This window comes from Colletotrichum acutatum, assembly GCF_030867785.1.
Source record: "Colletotrichum acutatum strain CBS 112980 chromosome Unknown BDZ83scaffold_95, whole genome shotgun sequence".
Lineage (NCBI taxonomy): Eukaryota > Fungi > Ascomycota > Sordariomycetes > Glomerellales > Glomerellaceae > Colletotrichum > Colletotrichum acutatum.
This window is the reverse complement of record NW_026849089.1, coordinates 105,551-122,507: the sequence shown is the minus strand read 5'-3', so window position 1 is coordinate 122,507 and position 16,957 is coordinate 105,551. Positions and strand designations below refer to the sequence as shown.

The 16,957-nt window shown below is 53.5% G+C and overlaps 4 protein-coding genes across 4 annotated transcripts; 2 read left to right on the top strand and 2 right to left on the bottom strand.

The window, feature by feature from the left end:
* Positions 1–131: 131 nt before the first annotated feature.
* Positions 132–2,216, bottom strand: BDZ83DRAFT_722103 (uncharacterized protein; the record flags this gene model as incomplete). Its single annotated transcript, XM_060512439.1, has 3 exons — positions 132–745; positions 798–1,075; positions 1,126–2,216. The coding sequence occupies 3 exons, from the start codon at positions 2,214–2,216 to the stop codon at positions 132–134; spliced, it is 1,983 nt and encodes a 660-aa protein (XP_060361546.1).
* A 2,267-nt stretch (positions 2,217–4,483) lies between these two features.
* On the bottom strand, positions 4,484–6,944 carry BDZ83DRAFT_631983 (amino acid permease-domain-containing protein). Its single transcript, XM_060508933.1, has 5 exons — positions 6,474–6,944; positions 6,368–6,424; positions 4,775–6,311; positions 4,612–4,709; positions 4,484–4,501 (listed from the first exon to the last, which is right to left on the bottom strand). The coding sequence occupies exons 1-3, from the start codon at positions 6,765–6,767 to the stop codon at positions 4,800–4,802; spliced, it is 1,863 nt and encodes a 620-aa protein (XP_060361545.1). The 5' UTR covers positions 6,768–6,944; the 3' UTR covers positions 4,484–4,501; positions 4,612–4,709; positions 4,775–4,799.
* Positions 6,785–7,715, top strand: BDZ83DRAFT_461140 (uncharacterized protein). The gene is made up of 2 exons (XM_060503236.1): positions 6,785–7,385; positions 7,451–7,715. Exons 1-2 carry the CDS (start codon positions 6,872–6,874, stop codon positions 7,642–7,644), a joined length of 708 nt encoding a protein of 235 aa, XP_060361544.1. The 5' UTR covers positions 6,785–6,871; the 3' UTR covers positions 7,645–7,715.
* Positions 7,547–8,456, top strand: BDZ83DRAFT_461116 (uncharacterized protein). Its single transcript, XM_060503235.1, has one exon. The coding sequence runs from the start codon at positions 7,723–7,725 to the stop codon at positions 8,299–8,301; it is 579 nt and encodes a 192-aa protein (XP_060361543.1). The 5' UTR covers positions 7,547–7,722; the 3' UTR covers positions 8,302–8,456.
* The last annotated feature ends 8,501 nt before the right edge of the window (positions 8,457–16,957 follow it).

Genomic DNA, 16,957 nt, shown 5'->3' with positions numbered 1-16,957 from the left:
TGACACTCCCATAATACAACGCAAAAACTGATGAATTGATGAAAGAATGTTTGGGTATCTTAAGTACTGCCTCAATGGAAAATAGGACAAAGCAATAAGAGTGCAGCAAAGGGAGCGCCGTGCCCGAAAGCTCATGGAAGATAACTTAGAATGCCCGCCTCTATCCTCTGGCTATTTGGATCTTGGTAGTCATCTACTCCGTAGTATGGCATATCGTGTTGCTGTGCCCCGAGCATCTCCATCCCTGGTGTGATCGTAGCTGGTTCTTGGGTCGCAAAAGACTGATTGAACCCCAAGTCCAAATCCTGTCCCTTGGAGGGCGACAGTGACTCTGGATAAGAAACCTCGGCAAGAAAATTAAAGTCGAAGTCCGGAATGGAGGGGTCACCGAATATGTCTAACGGATCTGGAATCTCAGGCGTTGTGCCGCTGGTCGTCATGGTTGACGGCGAAGTGTCCGTCGCCGTGAAGAAAGACGCTCCCGTCTCGGAGCTTGAGGACGCATCAACACTCGGCGGGTCTTGCAGTCCTCGCTCTTGGTTCTCAAGCTGTTGATAGCCCTTGAACAGCGTGAGCTGGAGATTCCGAGCAATGTCAATGACCTTTTGCTTCATCCCTTCCTCGACGAAACTCAGCTCACGCTCGACCTCTTTTTCGAGCTGTCGGCGGACCAGCGGTGGAAGTTCACGGCGAAGATAGTCTTCGTAGCCTCCCAGATTCATCTCGGCGTCCTCTGCATTATGGTCTGCAAGAATTAGCACCAGTCCCTGCTTCCATCGCTAGGAGCATAAACTTACACGGTGACGGAATCTCTCGCTCTCGCACGTCGGGGAAGAGGATAAGGTAGACCTGAATCCACTTCTCTGCTTCAGTGAGCTCTTTGGCCGACGTCTTCTTCCGGGAACGGAGCTTCTTCTCCTGATCCTGCGTGATACCATCCAAGACCTCCGGTTCGCGTACGTCACAGGCGTCCAGCGAGCGGGCGTGAGCTTGCAGAGCCAGTTGGGTCTCGAAAGACTGCGAGCATCGCGGGCACGAGAACTTGGGAAGAGAGTGCTTGCGATAAATGTGCTCCCTGGCGAGTGGTCAGCAGTGAGTTCGTGTGAGAAGAGAGGATACACGTACTTGATACGGTGGACTTGGTCCCAGCCTGGCCCGCAGCACGGTCGCTGGGTTTTGTACTTCCTTGGGTTGTGCTTGAAAAAGGGACACGCAAGTTTTGCGCCCACAATCGTGTCTTCCTGGACTTTTGACAGTTTTGCTCGGGGCAGTTGATTCTCATCGCCCTCCTCCTCTTCTTCTTCGTCTGGCGCTTGACCGCCTGCCGACCTGTCGTGATTTCTCGTCGGGTTTCCCTTACGCCCCCTTTTGCCTGTGTGCATAGCCACTTTGCTGGTGCCACCCGCTCCTTTCTCTGCCGACGTCTGCCGTGGAGCTTTTGCACGGCGCGAAGGTGCGGAGGCTCCTATAGATTCAAACAACGCTTCCGAGACAAAGGACCGGGATGCTGATGCTGGAGCAGCACTCCGTTTGCTAGAATGTGAGACTTCTTCGACCTCGCTTGCCCCCCTAGCAGTGTAGCCTGATCGCGGCTGCGCCTGTTGTGGTGATATGAGTGCTGGGGCTGCTGGTGGTGCCGCTGATGCCAGTGGTGGTAGCCCCGCAAAATCTACCATTGAATCGGAACTTGGCACATAAGTCGCAGATAGTTGCGACCCCTGTCCCACTGGCGGCGGTGATATTCCTATAGGAGCCGATCCTCTAGATGAATCTGCTCCTACAGCTAATGCTATAGATGAGTTTCGCGGAGGCGGCGGTGGGAGGGCAATGTTCGAGTTCCTGTGGCGAGTGACGGGTGCAGGAGCTCTGGGAGCTTGAACTTGACGATACATGAAGCTTTCGAGTTCATGTCCTCTTGAAGAGCTCGTCGCACTAGTAGCAACACTTGCTAGCATTGTCGGACTGGACTCGTAGAGAGCATCATCTGCAGCATCGCCGCCAGGGGCAGCCCCCAACAAGCCTTCCTCAATTTGAGACTCACTCTCATGCTCCTGCTCCTCTTGCTTAACTTGCTTCCTTATGTCCAGCCAACTCATGAATGAGGACATGATCCTATCGACTATGAGGCGTTGGACCTTCTTTGTACGGTCTTCGTTCTGATTCTCTGGCTCATCCTCTGCATTGGACGCGCTGCTCTCGGTGTCGCCTTCAGACATCCTTCTAGATCTCTCGAGGGACGGGTGACCGGAGGCCTGCCCAGGCTGGATCGTAATATCACTCGGTGGGAATTCTGACTTGACTTTTCGGTCGGCATCCAATGAAAGGTTTTTGGCGTCTTCCCCCAGAGCAGCCGCATAAACTGCCTCAAGCCCAACAGCGCCCATATCTTTGACCTTCTTTTTCTCCTGTTTCTTTATCAAATCTGAAGATGGGGAAGATTTGTGGCCAGTCTCCGAAGGAGCAAACTCGGCATCAAATGCGGATGAGTCTATACTGCTGCCTCGCTGCAAACTTGGTGAAAGTCGTTCTAGCTTGACAGATTTCTCGCCTTGCATCTCCTGGGTGGCCCGCAGAGAGCTTCGAGTCGGGGGTTGAGCGGAAACAGTCGGATCCGGCCTTTTATCTCCTTCTAGCAATTTTGGAGAGACAACTTCGGCATCAACGCATTCTGCGTCGCTTGGTTGAGATGACCCGTCGGACAGGTCTCCATCATCGATGTTGGGAGCCTTGCCCTTGCTTGGGGACGGAGGGCTCATTGTGGCGCGTTGTGTCCAGGCCCTGTTTGTACGGCGAGGTAAGCTGAGGCCGATTCCAAAAGAGTGAAGCCGATGTTCAGCCGCTGGATCGAACGGATCAGATTCGAAAGTGAGATGGAACAGGAGCTTGGGGATGGGTGAGATGCTCAGATTGAGATCCTCAGCTTTGAAGGGGGAAATGGCGGTGGTGAGTTGTGCGCCGCTGCGCAAAACTCGGGGGCGCACTGCGGCTGAGGGACCCACATGGCCGAGTACAGCGTCCCACTTTCTGTACCTGCCGGCCGGCTCTCTGCCGTTTGACGCCCGCGCTGAATGTACCTTGGTGGAGAGGTGAGGGAAAAGAACATTTTGCAATCGCGAGGGATATGAATGTAATTCTATGTGATTCGATTTCAGAGGTGATAATGCCATTTGAGACCATGTTACATGTTTTGGTCTGTCTGTCATTCTGCAGAGAGTGCTATCGATGCACCTTTCTCTTACTTGTTTTGCGTACTAGGTACCATGTATTCCACACAGCACAGTTTCCTCAGTAGATTCTTATGCTCGTCTCGTGTAAGTTCGACATATTCCCGAATAATGAGTACCTCGAGAATATATCGCTTTCTTGCAGACAGGCCTCGCGACGCCTTCTAAGGCATACAGATGGGCTCTTCATCAGGGTAGACATACCTCGAGAGGCTCGAGTGGGAGGAAACATGAGCCAGTCAAACAGATCTCATGAAGGCAAGTTGTGTAAGGATGCTTGATGATAGGATTACATTACCTAAGCTATTGACAGCAGTGTGGTAAAAGTCATCTCTGGGAGGCTGGGCTAGTAGATGTTTTTACGCTCGGTACGAAGTCAGGCTCTGCCGAAGCACGGTGTCCTCTCAGCTCAAAAGCGTCAGAGTAAGATCCCAGAAGTAATTGCGACCATCAGTGAAAGCGTGCAAGCAGCGAGTGGGGGCGAAAATTGCCTGTCTCTTACCCAAGAGGCAATTCATAAATTCAGCCGTGGGGCTTGACATGTTCTTCAGCGGGGCGGTTGTGGGGAGACGTGTGTCAAAGGGCGCCGAAATGACATGCAGTCAACGCTATGTATGGTGAGCTAAGGCGTTTTTGTCACCCTGCCACGCAGATTGAGAGTGTTGTTTAAATGAAGACCAGCAGCCGTCTTTTTGATCTTTTGGCAAAAGGTCACGATGAAGCAGCCGTTGGTAGGCTCTTTCCCGGTCTCCTATTCACTCAATTGTTCCTTCCCTCGAAAACCTAGAATTATTCCATTCCGTTAGGTTCCATCAATCCTCTCCGGCCCGGGGATACTCCGTCCAACTTCACAATTGCCCGGCTGACTCCAACTACGACTGACAGAAACGTCTAATCATCACCAATGCGGCAACATCTATCTAGCTGATTGACCAGCCCGAAAATCCTCACTAGACCTCAGAATCACCGTGCCGCCGCCCGATCTCGCATTCCGATTTTATTAGGTGTTCTTCTGGCCCTGTCAGTTCCTCGGGATGGGTCGCTGAATCCGGCTAGGCCATCTTCCCAAGAACTATCTGTCGACCGTGAACCCCCTACGCCGAGAGATATCAAACAAGCCGGACCAACCATCTCCAGTTACCGCTGTCCGGCAATCAGGTATCACCTGCTCTTCTGGGCTGGTCGTTTTGATCTTCACCAACAACACTCGCCTACCTTGTGTTATCGCTGCTGTTGGCATGGACCACCGCTGAACTGCTGCTGCTCTCCGAGATAAGGCACACACTAGCCCTTGGCATTCTCTTGGTTGGCGGCACAGCTTCCGGGCTTATAACCGCACTACAACCCACGACTCCAGAATTGCCAACCAGATCTCTTTATGCAGCAGTTTGCGGCCGAATACGCAGAAAATCCACTTCGTATTGTCCTAGCCACCATGCAGTGAGAGCATGGAATGCACCAGATACTTTCCATGCGTGCTAAGATGTTAGTATGAAGCAACGTTGATGTAAAAGCACTTGTGGTATCTTCATTTTGCTAACAATTACCAGGACGTTGGTCCCATCCTGATCATCTTCAACGCAGGATTTTGATTAAAATACATGAATGTGCAGTAGCACGCAGTTCCTCCTTTGGCAAACACCAAAGCTGTCTACCACACCTTGTGGAGAACGCGCCTCCATGCAGGGAGCGAAGCGATGTGTGCACGGTATGCGTGGATCTCGTCCCAGTCAAGTTCACGGCGGCCAGTGTCGACATCCATCTGGGCGGTACGGAGCCAGCCAGTGCGCTTCCAGAAGAAGCCACCAAGCCAGAAAACGATGACAACGGGAAGGGCGAGGTACGACTTGAAGAAGCCTTCAGCGTCGTTGAGCTCGGTCGTTCCAGGGGGAGCAATGGCAGTGTAGAACTGTGGATTCTTGTTAGCATGCAACATCTGATCCCGTCGAAAGAACTTTCACATACCTGAGCAGCAAGCACGATGAAACAGAGGAAGAGTCCGATCCAGGAGCCAGTAACGCCACCAATGGCCTTGAACGGGATCTCATCAACGGTGTGACCGTGGTAGGCCCACGCCTTACGGAAGCGAATGTGCGCCAGGCAAATGGATCCCCAGGTGAAGACCGCAGCCAGACCAGAAAGAGCCAACAGCCAGTCAAACACAACAGGGCCGCTCGCGCTAAGGTTGATATATGCCAAAGGCGAGAAAATGATGACAGCCAGCACAGAAGGCAGCGGGCGTCCTGATCTGTCAATATAGGTAAAGATCTTGGGCGCATAGCCCTGCTGGGCCAGGGCAGTGAGGGTACGCGAACCACCGTAAACGCCAGACACACCGATCGACACGACAGAGACGAGGATGACAACGTTCATGAAGTGGTCGAAACCCACGAGACCGGCGTACTTGCCGACCAACACAAAAGGAGAGGCCTTGACGTCAGAGTAGGCAGACTCGGAGAGCAGCGCAGGGTCGTCAGAGGGAATCAACAGACCGACAAAGAACAGGCCCAAAATGTAGAAGAGCGAAATACGCCAGAATACCTGCTTAATGGCACCGGGAAGTGTCTTGACGGGGTTCTTGGCCTCGGCGGCAGCAAGACCGACCAACTCGGTACCGGAGAAGGAGAAAGCGGCCGTGACGAAGACGGAACAGAAACCCTTGAAACCGTTGCGGAATGCGCCCGGGTCATACCACGTCTTCGCACCCTGGTATTCGCTGTATCTGCCGCTGGACGGTCCGCCACCGAGGACGAGGACGAGACAGATGATCATGAAGACGACAGTGGCTCCGAGCTTGAGGCAGGACGACCAAAACTCCTCCTCGGCGTATCCTATAGATCCAAAAATGTTGATGATGATGATGACGACGAGGAAAAGTGTGATCCAAACGGCCACGTTGACAGAGTCATTCCAGTATGCGACAACAAGGCCAGAGACAGTCAACTCAAGCGGTAGCACGATGGCCCACTGGAAAACGTAATTCCAGCCCATGGCGAAGCCCCACGAAGGATCGATGAAGCGAGTCGAGTACGTGTAGAAGCCACCAGAGACGGGATACATAACAGCGAGTTCACCCAAGGCATACACTGCATGATGTCAGGACCTCTCCCTTTTGCGGGGTTGGCAGCGGGATGAAACTTACCGACGTTGAACATCATGATACCCACGAGAACGAAGTCGATCAAGAGCGAACCGGGACCCTGCTTGTGCGTCAGAAACCGCCGTCAACAACCAAGACAGTATACCTACACCCTTGCTCAGAGCGCCACCGGAACCGACGAAGAAACCAGCACCAATGGAACCGCCAATGGCAATCATGTGGAGATGGCGAGAGCTCATAGCGCGGTCGAGTTCGACGATGCCGCGACCATATTCCTTCTTCGTGAAGGATTTCATATTCAGGCCATTGCGTGTTGCCCAGCTGTCCTCGCTGATGTCGCCTCGGATCTCCTGTCCACTGCCGGTATCATAGCCAGGAAGGCCACCGGTGGCCTTCTCATCGGCCTCGACCTTGGTGGGCACAACCCCTTCTGGTGCAGCCATGGCGATGGATTTCGCGGCTTTGTGGGGTATACAGACAAGCAGTATCTGTTACAAATGAATGCTGCGGGAGGAGGGCCCGAGAAGAACAAAAATGACGGAGAGGGATGGCTGTCGAGCACGAGACAAACCAGATCGGACGGGGGAAGGGGGAGGTTTATGAAGGAAATGCCGACCGAGAGGACAGAAACAGGCGCGCAAGGACTAAGGGTTCTTGTCAAGGGCGGCAAGCGGATCCAGTCATGCATGGAAAGCCGATAGGCTGCACCTGGTTGACGATGGAAAATTACACACAAGAGAAGGAGGGAGAGATGAGGGTCCAGGGCCGATTGAGTATCAAGCTGGTCTATCCAACTTTGCCCCCCTCTCGACGGACGACAGACGCAGATCTTGGCAAGGACAGGATATGGCAGGCTATCCTGGCAGCAACCCCCGTTACTTCTTGCACACGATTTGGGGGAGGGATGGAGGCGATTTGGCTTTTTGGTCGTGCTTCGATACGTACCAAGTCCTACGGCAGGCCAGCGGGAACGAGCGAAACCTTCCCCGTCGTTGTCGAGTCTACTCCTCTGTATTCGTACGGAGTACTACTGTCTGGGCGAGCTGAGAACGAGGTGCCTGGTGAGTTAGGCGGGCTGGCTGCGGACAGCTTTCCGATGTGCATGATGCACTAACGAGGAACCCAGGCGCGGGTACAAACCCATATTCGGCCGAAGAAAGGGCAAGCAGTCGCAATCGCAGTCGTAACGAAGTGGATTTGGACGAGACCCCGTCGCCAGCGACCGTGACCTGGGGGAGACGAGAACCACAGCAATGGGATGTCACCCTGCTCTCCACCGTGGCACCGAGACATATGCGTACGCCCCAGGCGGGCGACTGAGAAAGTCTGAGAGCCCCCAGATAGCGTGGGCTGTGCTGGTTGGCCAATGGGCAACTTGTCACTTGAAGCCGTTAGCAAATGGCTCCGAAAAAGTGGCCGCCCCTCCCATTGTTCATTGCGCGCTGTCTCCTCAACGTTATCTCAGGATCCAGTCCGACCCTCCTCCTCTCGAACCTGTCTGTGGAACTGGGGCCCTGGGAGGCATATGTGAAGTGGAGAGCACGAATCTTTGGGCCCGGGTCGGTGAGGGGAGACGACCCACGCAGAGGTCCAGGTCCGCGACGCTGGAGACAAAGCCAGGAGGCTAGCCTGCATCGCAATCTGCGTGCTGTAGTACACAACAGTCTCTGCTGCTATTCCGTCACTCTGTCTTACACTGGAAATCGTCGAAGTCGAGGAGGCTCATCGGGAAGAAAATCCTGCAGGCAAGCCACACCCATGATGTCCAACCAGGCTTCTTGCCAGGGTTGCAGCGGCTTTTGCTACACGCCTCGGCACGGCATCCACGGAAACTGGCTGTTCCCTAACTTCCTTTTCAAGAGCTTGGGTTGCCAAGAAGTCGACTCCGGCCAGACAACTGGCTGGTCCGAGAATGCATGTGGTGTGGGTGGACCAGGGGGGCTGATCTTGGCCGCCCCAGGTTTCCCTCATCCTTGAAGAGCCCCGACGTCGTGCAGCCGACAGAGCCAACGACCGCGGCTGGCACATAGTCTGACCTCGATGCCTCAACTTGAGCGACCATGCTGCACTGGCGGCGCTACCGCGTGATGGCTTGTGATGGTGCAAATCATCCAATGCGAAAGATGCACGCAACATCATGGTTTCTTTTCGAAGGAAGGAATCCTGTCGGGCCAGTCTTTGCGCAAGAAAAACGCAGACGTGATTTCAAGGGCATATGGCTGGCCGGTCCAGCACTACGTTTCGTTTCGATGACAGACAGTTGGAACGGGGAGTTTTCTCTTCTGCGTTCAAGAGGGGAATGGTACTACCTTGCGCAGCAGGTGGAATCGGTCCCACCCCTGGTCGATAGCTCCCGGTGTTCCCATTCCTCCCTGCAGAACACGACAACTTCGCGTCGTCGCCGGCGTAGGCCCTATCGCGCGGCCATGTCGGTTGCGACAGTTGGTTATAATGTAATTTGGCTGACTAGACACGATATGTCCGCGACAGACCCCCATCCGGCAGAGGTCCTACCCGTTCCCCGGCTAAAGAGGCGTGGGTGAAAATTGCCACGCCTCTTCGTCAACGGGGTTAATGACAGAATGTCGACTTTACGTCTTGCGGCGCATTCGGAACCAACATCAACCGACCTTGACAGATGACAATGCGATAAGCTGTTTGATGGTGCTCACGGCTCGTCCCATAGGCCGACACGTTTCGAACCAGCCATCAGTGCGCCAGCTTTGCCAGCTTTGCCTGTCTACCTTACTTGTGAGCTTACTTATTTACCTAGTCTTTAGTTCCTAGCCGTCCAGTGTGAACGGCAAAGGGGGAGCAGAACTTCTAGTCTCTCGCACCAGGAAGGTCGAATATGGCAGCACCACATGTCTGCGACCCACGCTCCGCCAATTCCAATAACCTGCTTGAATCTGAATATCGGTCATTTTGGTCTCTGGCCATTGGCAACTTCCAACGCCCTATCATCCCCTGCGACCACCATTCTGCAATGGCTGCAGTAGGTCGCATCCTTTGGGCGGCGGGTGACATGCGAATCCCAGCATCGCTGCATGGCCAGGCAGATCAAGACCTTCTACTCGTCCTTCTAGCGTCCTTCCATCGGGCCCTCCCTCCAATAATGTCACTCACACGCTTCGCTGCATCTCGATTTGTTAATCTGAGGGGCATTGTGATTCTGGCTGAGACTCCCGCGAGTCGCACCCTAAAAGTCAGCATATGAAGTCATTTGCTTCGTTATCTATACTTCCGGTATCAAATAGGTGGAAGTTCGAAACGGGATGCTTATCTACGCCGCAGGATCATGGATCCCACTGCTAACGCCAGAAGCACCACACATATGCGGATCCAGTTCGAATATTGGGCTGCCGTACCCACCATGTATCCGTACCCTTGCGTGAGGAACCTAAGTTGGGTCCAGTTTAATTGGGGTGAACTCGGGGAAACAGCCAGGAGCGTGTGCTGACCCAGGTGAGTCCGCGTGCGGTGTCGGTCAGGGGGAGAGGGGTGTGAGGGGGAGACTCGGGAGAGGGAATTCCCTGGGCCTGGGATGAAGCCGCAAGCGCGAATTTCTCACGCAATTGCAGGTAACCTAATCTTCCATTTGTACGGTCGCCATGAACGCGCTATTTGGACTGGGATTTGAACGACATGGAGCAATGAGTTTCCGTACACGACTCAGTACATCCGCATCTCAGATTGCTACATCCAGCTCTTGCCTGAGTAGTCTTCTTTCGAGCGAGCGAGCTGGAATTCATCTAGACTTCAACGTTGACGCATCTCAAGGAACATCTTGGCCCGTTCGATGAACCAGCACCTCTTCCCCCCCCCCCCCTCCCTTTTCTCTTGCGGTCAGTATGAAGTGAACAGCTCGTCCGAACAATCTCGCCGAACTATTTGGGCTTGCAGTATAGTCCGCGTCCGGTTGCAGCGCCAACGCGACCATAACATTCCCAGCCCCAGGAGGCAGGCAGTAATGATGAGAAATTACCCACATTGGCGGCACGGCAGTCGCAGACGCCCCGTATTCGAGATTGCTCCGTGTCAAGAGGCCTCGAAGCGGCAACTAGCTCCTTTCCATGCCTCCTTGGCTGCATCAGTCAGTGCCTACCTTACGGATGCAAATTAGCGCTTCTTTTGCTATGCAAGCTCGCACAGTTTATGGGCATATCTGATGAGGCTGCGTACTGCAGCCACACGGTAACCGAACAGCCCTGAGCCTAGTGAATAAGGCCAAGTAGACCGCGCTTGATGGCGTGACAAGGTAACGGTGGTAGGGATTTCGATTCCTCGGTTAGGACCGAGAGGCGCTGCGCTACCAGAAACACACCACCAACGTCTTGTTGGCTTTGAAATTGGCAGTTGATTGCTTTCTCAAAGACACTCGTTCTGCCGACGTGATGCGTGGTGAAGCCATCCACGCCGCCGCCGTGTCATGGCCCACGCTTTCTTTCGACAGCAGGTGTGGAGGAAGTGGGCAGTGTCCGGACCATCAATCCAATCCATGGTGATGGATTAGCATCCTCTGGGGAAGCCAAGTGAAGTGCTCATTCGTGCGCGAGAAGAATTTTGTACGTAATGGCGTGCGTTTGACGTTGGCCTCTGCACTCGCTTCTTATCTCTCCAGACTCCAGTTTAATTGTAGCACTACGGACATGTGGGTGGGACGAGAGACGAGACGAGGGTCTCCTGCATTCGGACTGACCGAAGATCGCAACGAGCGGGTTCTGAGACCCGCTCCGAATTGGGGGACTCTTCCCTCTGTGTGGTGGGACAATCTCACATGGCTACGGGATATGGCTGATATCGGAAATCAGCGTCGACGACTGTCTGCAGAGCAGCCGCGCCCTTCATCCGTGCTGGTTCCTATCATGAACTGATCGACATCCGATGAGAACGAACGACTCGGAGTTGTCGCGAGTAAAACCTCGAAGACTCGCATTCGGCGGTAAAGTTCACGACAAACGATGTCCGTGCAGCAAATACCTTATTTCGATTGATTATCTAATTATTGGTGGTTCGTTGGAAACATCATGTCCAGCAGACGTCGTTTGATGCGTCGTTGATGTTGTTGTCGCCGCATACCAATGTTAGCATCACCAGCTGAAAAACAGGCGTTGAGAAGCGACAACTTCGGACATTTTACTCATGCGCCAAGATCGCATCAGACTCGATCGCCTAGTCTCTTCCGAAATCGAAGCTGGAGGCGAGGCGACCGTGGTCCTGGACGCTGAAGCCCTGGCTATCTACCCGTTCGTCTGCGGCCCGTGGTCTGCGGGAATGCGAGGACGAAGAAGGACTGCCGCTGCCAGCTCAGGTTTCCCCCAGAGGCTTGGGCCGTTTGATTGATCGCCATGGCATGGCCAAGGGCTGCTGCAGACTGATAAGGCACACGCACACAAACACTCTAGGCTGGGAGGAGGAAAGGTTTCCGGTTGGCAAGCTCATCTTCCAGGGCTGAACGCCCGCAGCGCAGCCTGAAGGGCGGCGGGAAGGGAGGACGGCTTGGCCGCTTTCCTGGCCTTGCCTTGTCTCCCGGTCGATTCAGTAGCATAGCGGCGGCTTCTTATCTCTCGATGCTCGCTCGCGCCGAGGGGATGACTACTTTAGATAGGCAGTAGAAGCCAGGCCTCCCCTCCCCCCTTCAACCCTCCCCGGCGGACAAGTTGTCTAGCATGATTTCCGAAGCCCTATGAGGCTGCAGGGCGCAGAAAGACGTTGGTTATCGACTATTCACATTCAGCTTAGTCTTGGCTAGGATATTTTCGATGCTTTCCGTGAGGAGAGCCTAAAAGTCGTCACCGAGATGAGATAGCCGGGTGACGGTTGTACCTCAAATCCGGCCGGCCTGGACGTGTGGGCATTCCTCTGAGACAAGCACCACAAGATCTACGTCTGCGTCAATGGATCGGCGACCTATGAGAAGGGCAAGGCACGTGAGGATCAAGTCGCGTCAGGATTGCAGGTATCTATCGGAAAACGTCAGTCGGCATCGGATGCAAGTTGGATGTGGTTTGCGTCACCCATTTCGTTCAGTCGCCAATGAGCACCAACGGCCCGGCGTCGAAGGCTGATTCTCTCCCCGTGCCGCTCTTTTGCAGCAAGCCACGTTGAACGGCGCGGTCGCAGTCGCAATCACACTTTATCCCAGACAGACAGACTGCCGGGGTGACGATATGAAAGAAGTGAGAAGACGTTGCTTTTCACGGCAAAGGCATGAACTCGGAATTGACAAAAAGAAATTGACGCATACTTCGTTTATCTTACCCCGGAAACCACTTTCCCCGCGAATCCACGGCTTGGGAGTTTGGTAACTCCAGCAAAGAAACTCCATCCATTACTTGATCAAAACTACTTTTGCCGACATCTCATTACGTACGGACTTTGAGAATCGAGCCTGGGACATCTCCACATCGGCATCTCATCTCGCTGCGTGTCTCCAGTTTCCACGCTCTCGTCTCCAGAGGTTCCAGACTTCCAGACTCCAGCGAAAGAAGAAGAACCCGCCAGCCCGCACGGCGGCGCATTGTGCACGCACTCACGCACGCGAGCGCTGGAGCAGAGAGAGAGCCGGGCTCCATTTCCCCGCGATTTCCACGCCAAAAAGTGGTCAGGTCGTGACACATCCGAAGCTGGCCGCGAACGAATCAGCCCCCAAGCAATTGGACAGACGACTACCTAGGTATTAAGGTACAAATCTAAAATAACTACAATTGACTATCTGTACAGAATTATGGATCCATCAGAGACATTTACGACAAATCGCCCGGATTGAGGACCCGCGTGACGTCCCGCGACAGACGATCCTTCACGCGTAGGGACGATGACGAGGAGCAGCACTTTCGGATCTACTCTCCAGTCTGCCTACTCTCGAGTGCATCAACTCGCCTCCGCCGTACGAGCCGTCTTTGACCGGCTCCACCTCCGCATCCGCGAAGCTTGCCCTTACCGCTAATCGACCTTACCCCGCCTTCTTCCTCTACTAATCTAGTGTCCGTCGATCAATTTGTCGAGGGACGATGAAGAAGCGCTGAGCGCACCCAGTCGCTTCGAAAGCGATGACGAGGAAGAGTGTGGAGGTGGTCGTGGAGGGGCAGAAGCTCACGCTGCGGTTCGGGATGCAGGGGACAAACGGCTCCGGCGGCCACAGCGACGCGGGGTATGCGAAGACGCTGCTGGTGAACAAGACGCGACAATGAGGACAGGTTGGCGGCGCTGAGGGATGCACTTGGTTGCTGTGTCTATCGAGAGCGGCGGGTGACTAATTTCTTTTCCACGAGGGGAGTTGCTGTTTTCTCGGGTTCCGTTGTTCTGATACGAAGGGGCGTTGCTTCTCGAGTGACGGCGCGTGTAGTTTAAGTGGTACTTACGGGAAACCGCATCTTTGATCTCCTCGATCCTAAGGTTGCTTTTGCAAAGGTGAGTTTGTGTTCGAAGACTAGCTTCCTGGTAGACCTGCGGGTTGTCCCTCCCCGTGGGTGCACCGCGACGATGGGCGCGATTTGTTGACCTCTGTGGGTGATGTGATGCTGGGCGCGTTGATGCATTATACAGAGACAGCGATATCTTTATAACCTCGAATATTACTAGACCATCTACCTGAAAAAAACATGATGTCTAGACCAATCTTTTCAAGTCAATCTCGCGACTGCTTTACTTTATGCATTCGTCTCTTGCATTGTGTGAAATGCGGCGATGCTTGTCCTGGTGTTTGTATAGCTGCTGCCATCGAAGGGCATTTCTACGTGACCTCCACCTAGATAAATGGAATCCTTTAAGAATGAAGCTTCCAGACCACTCACTCCATTGGTCTTTTCTGGCAACGTTCAAATACCCAGCGTGAAGTGACTTGCCTCTTCTTCATAGCCGTACCCACGTTTTGCAAGCAGGGTGAAGACGATTGCGCGATCCAGGAGCAGCAACAAGTTTCTGTTCCTCTCGTCTACAATGGCATCTACTATGATGGAATGTCAAAGGGGACGAGCAGCGCACAGAGGCGCCGACGCCTTGGATACTGACCCTTTGCCCTACAGTTGATTCCGTGGTGGGAGCTCATCTAGCTCCGGTATCTCGGTGTCCCGCGCGAGCTGGCATTGCGGAATAACGCTGGCAACGGACAGTGGCTCTTCGACTGCTCCAAGACAATACCCTTGCTCTTGATGGTCGGAGAGGGGATGTGCTGAACCCCTTCTGCCTTTCTTGCTGTTATCGGCGGCTAGCTCGGTCGCCGTGAGCTTCATCTGGCTTACGGGCTTGATGAATTGACCTCTTGGGGTAAAGTCGTCCTGCCATTAACAGTGTCGCTAGGTGGTCATGGAATCTTCGATTAGTGGAAGAGAGAGCGTGGCGTATCACGCTGGGAAAGGGGGATGAACGATATTGGATGGGGTGAAAGAGGTCAGCAGGGATGAGTAGGGCGGTGGACGAGTTGTCACGTATTCTGATATATACCTGCGTGATGGCATGATCACGGATGAGGTCTCGAGAGGTTTTCTATCTGCTTTGTCTTGAGATGGGTGTTCATCTTTTTCATATTATTGGGTTCATGCCAGATCAAGGCCTCACAGAGTTCTCCGCCGGGAACGGGGAGCCCGGCCGTGTCGAGGTCCGGTTCTCAGTAGGTAGCTGATGGCCGACGAACGCTCTGATCAAGACATATCCCTTGATTGAAGTAAGAAAGCCGGGAGACTTCAGCAGATTCCGGGAAGATTGAGAGCTGCCCTCATGATTCTGATGGGACTGAACTGGCTGCATTGCTGTGAGGAAAGGGCGATGCCTCCTCTGCCGCTGTCTCAGTCGTACCTCGGGATGGGTGTCCAAGGCTGTCCTGGCATCGGATCTTAAGACTCAGGAGACCATAACACCATGGATAACCAATAGGTCTTGCAATTTACCCTATACATTGTGTTGTGCAGAGGACTATTGGGTTTGCGATGGGCATATCAGAAAGACGGCCTTGAAACCGGCCATAACTTCTGACAGACAAATTTCCAGGATGTTCCGCTTCAACTCTCACCACGAGGCGCCCCTGAAGGAGATGCTCTAGCTCCGAACGTCCATGCTCGGCATATCTCTATGACTGCAGCGTATCTATTCCACAATGTGGCCTCCTTGATTGTTGCTCGGCTCGGGCGATTTCGACCGATGCTTACTTGTAAAATAAAGTACCGCCAAGGCAACCTATTGCTCTTCTATAAGATAAGAGGATATTATGGATGCTCCACGAAGCCTTGGCAACCCAGAATCAAGCGTGGCGACCTGCTCGGGCTGCCCAGTTGAGCTCGCCGTCGAGTCTGCCTGACGATAAGCCCCGTCCACCTCGTCGAACCGGAGAAATGCCGACTATCAAGACTGTGAAAACGGGGCATCAAAGACATGCGCATTTCCTTGGACGACGTATAATCCGCAAGTTCAAGGTCAGATTGCTGACGGCTCGGTAGTCGCCCGGTGAGTCGGTCAGCAGCCGAGACGCCCATGTAAGCCGGGCTAACGTTGGTCCTAGAATATCGTCAGTGTACGTCTTGATTGGCTTAGCTTATAACTTTATTAGATTGCTGGATTGGTTCATGTTGAAGAGACTTACTCCTTTAAACGGACGTCCCCGTTGTCATGTTTGATTACTTGGATTGCTTCCTGACGCCGGTATTACTTGTACGTTCATGTCGTGCTTTGTGTAAATTTGAAGTAAATCGTCAACGACTTCAGTGAATACCCAGAGTCCCCATGGTGCGTTCAAAAACATCCTTCAGCAGATGCCAGGCCCAACTCGACGGCACCAGGCCTACCAAAAGTCGATGATGGGGAAGACGAGGCACGAAGAGAAAGCCACGGTGTCTCCTAGACGCTGGTAGGTATGGACAGGTATATCACACAGAAGGAGCCTATCCAGCCGTGACGTTTTTTGTCTCACGGACCCGGTTGAAGTCGTCGACGTCGTCCCACGGAGAAAAGCGGTGTCACACTTTCCCTTCCTTTGCACACAGCGAGTCGTCGAGAGTATGTGTACATGTGCTTCAATCGAATTTCAACCCCGAATAACCTAAGGCTGATATAACGGACCTAGAGGGACGACGAATTCTGCCACACCTAGAGCCGTGATTTCTGGTCCCGTCGATTTGAGAGCTATATCGCCAACGTCTCCAGGTCCAACATTCAGCTACTAGTCGTCAAAGCCAACGAAGTCCCCGAGATCAGAACCGAGCTTGATCGACGAAATCGTGGAATTGATCATGGGCATCATCTAAGCGACCCAATGAGGCTTTCTTTGTCCAGCATAGCCACGCCGGCCCGGCACCGAGCGATTGCCGACCCCGCGGCATCGACGTTGGTGAATCTCATTATATATGACCCTGGAGATAAGTGAACGCCAGAGGAGTGGAGGTGGCCACGACAAGCATGATTCATTGGGATTCAAACGCACAAAATGAGGCCAATTCCTCACGAGAGCAATCACTGGCCAGTGTTGCTGAATCGACGTGACGGTGAGATGAGAATGCCGGGATAGAATGACCGAATTGGCCTCACCTCGAGACGCATAACACGACGTCAAGAAAAGACATTGGAAAAAGACGAGACTGAGCTTGCTCAATGGGGTATAGTATTCTTCCACTAAGTCATAAATGAATGGTTGGGTATTCTT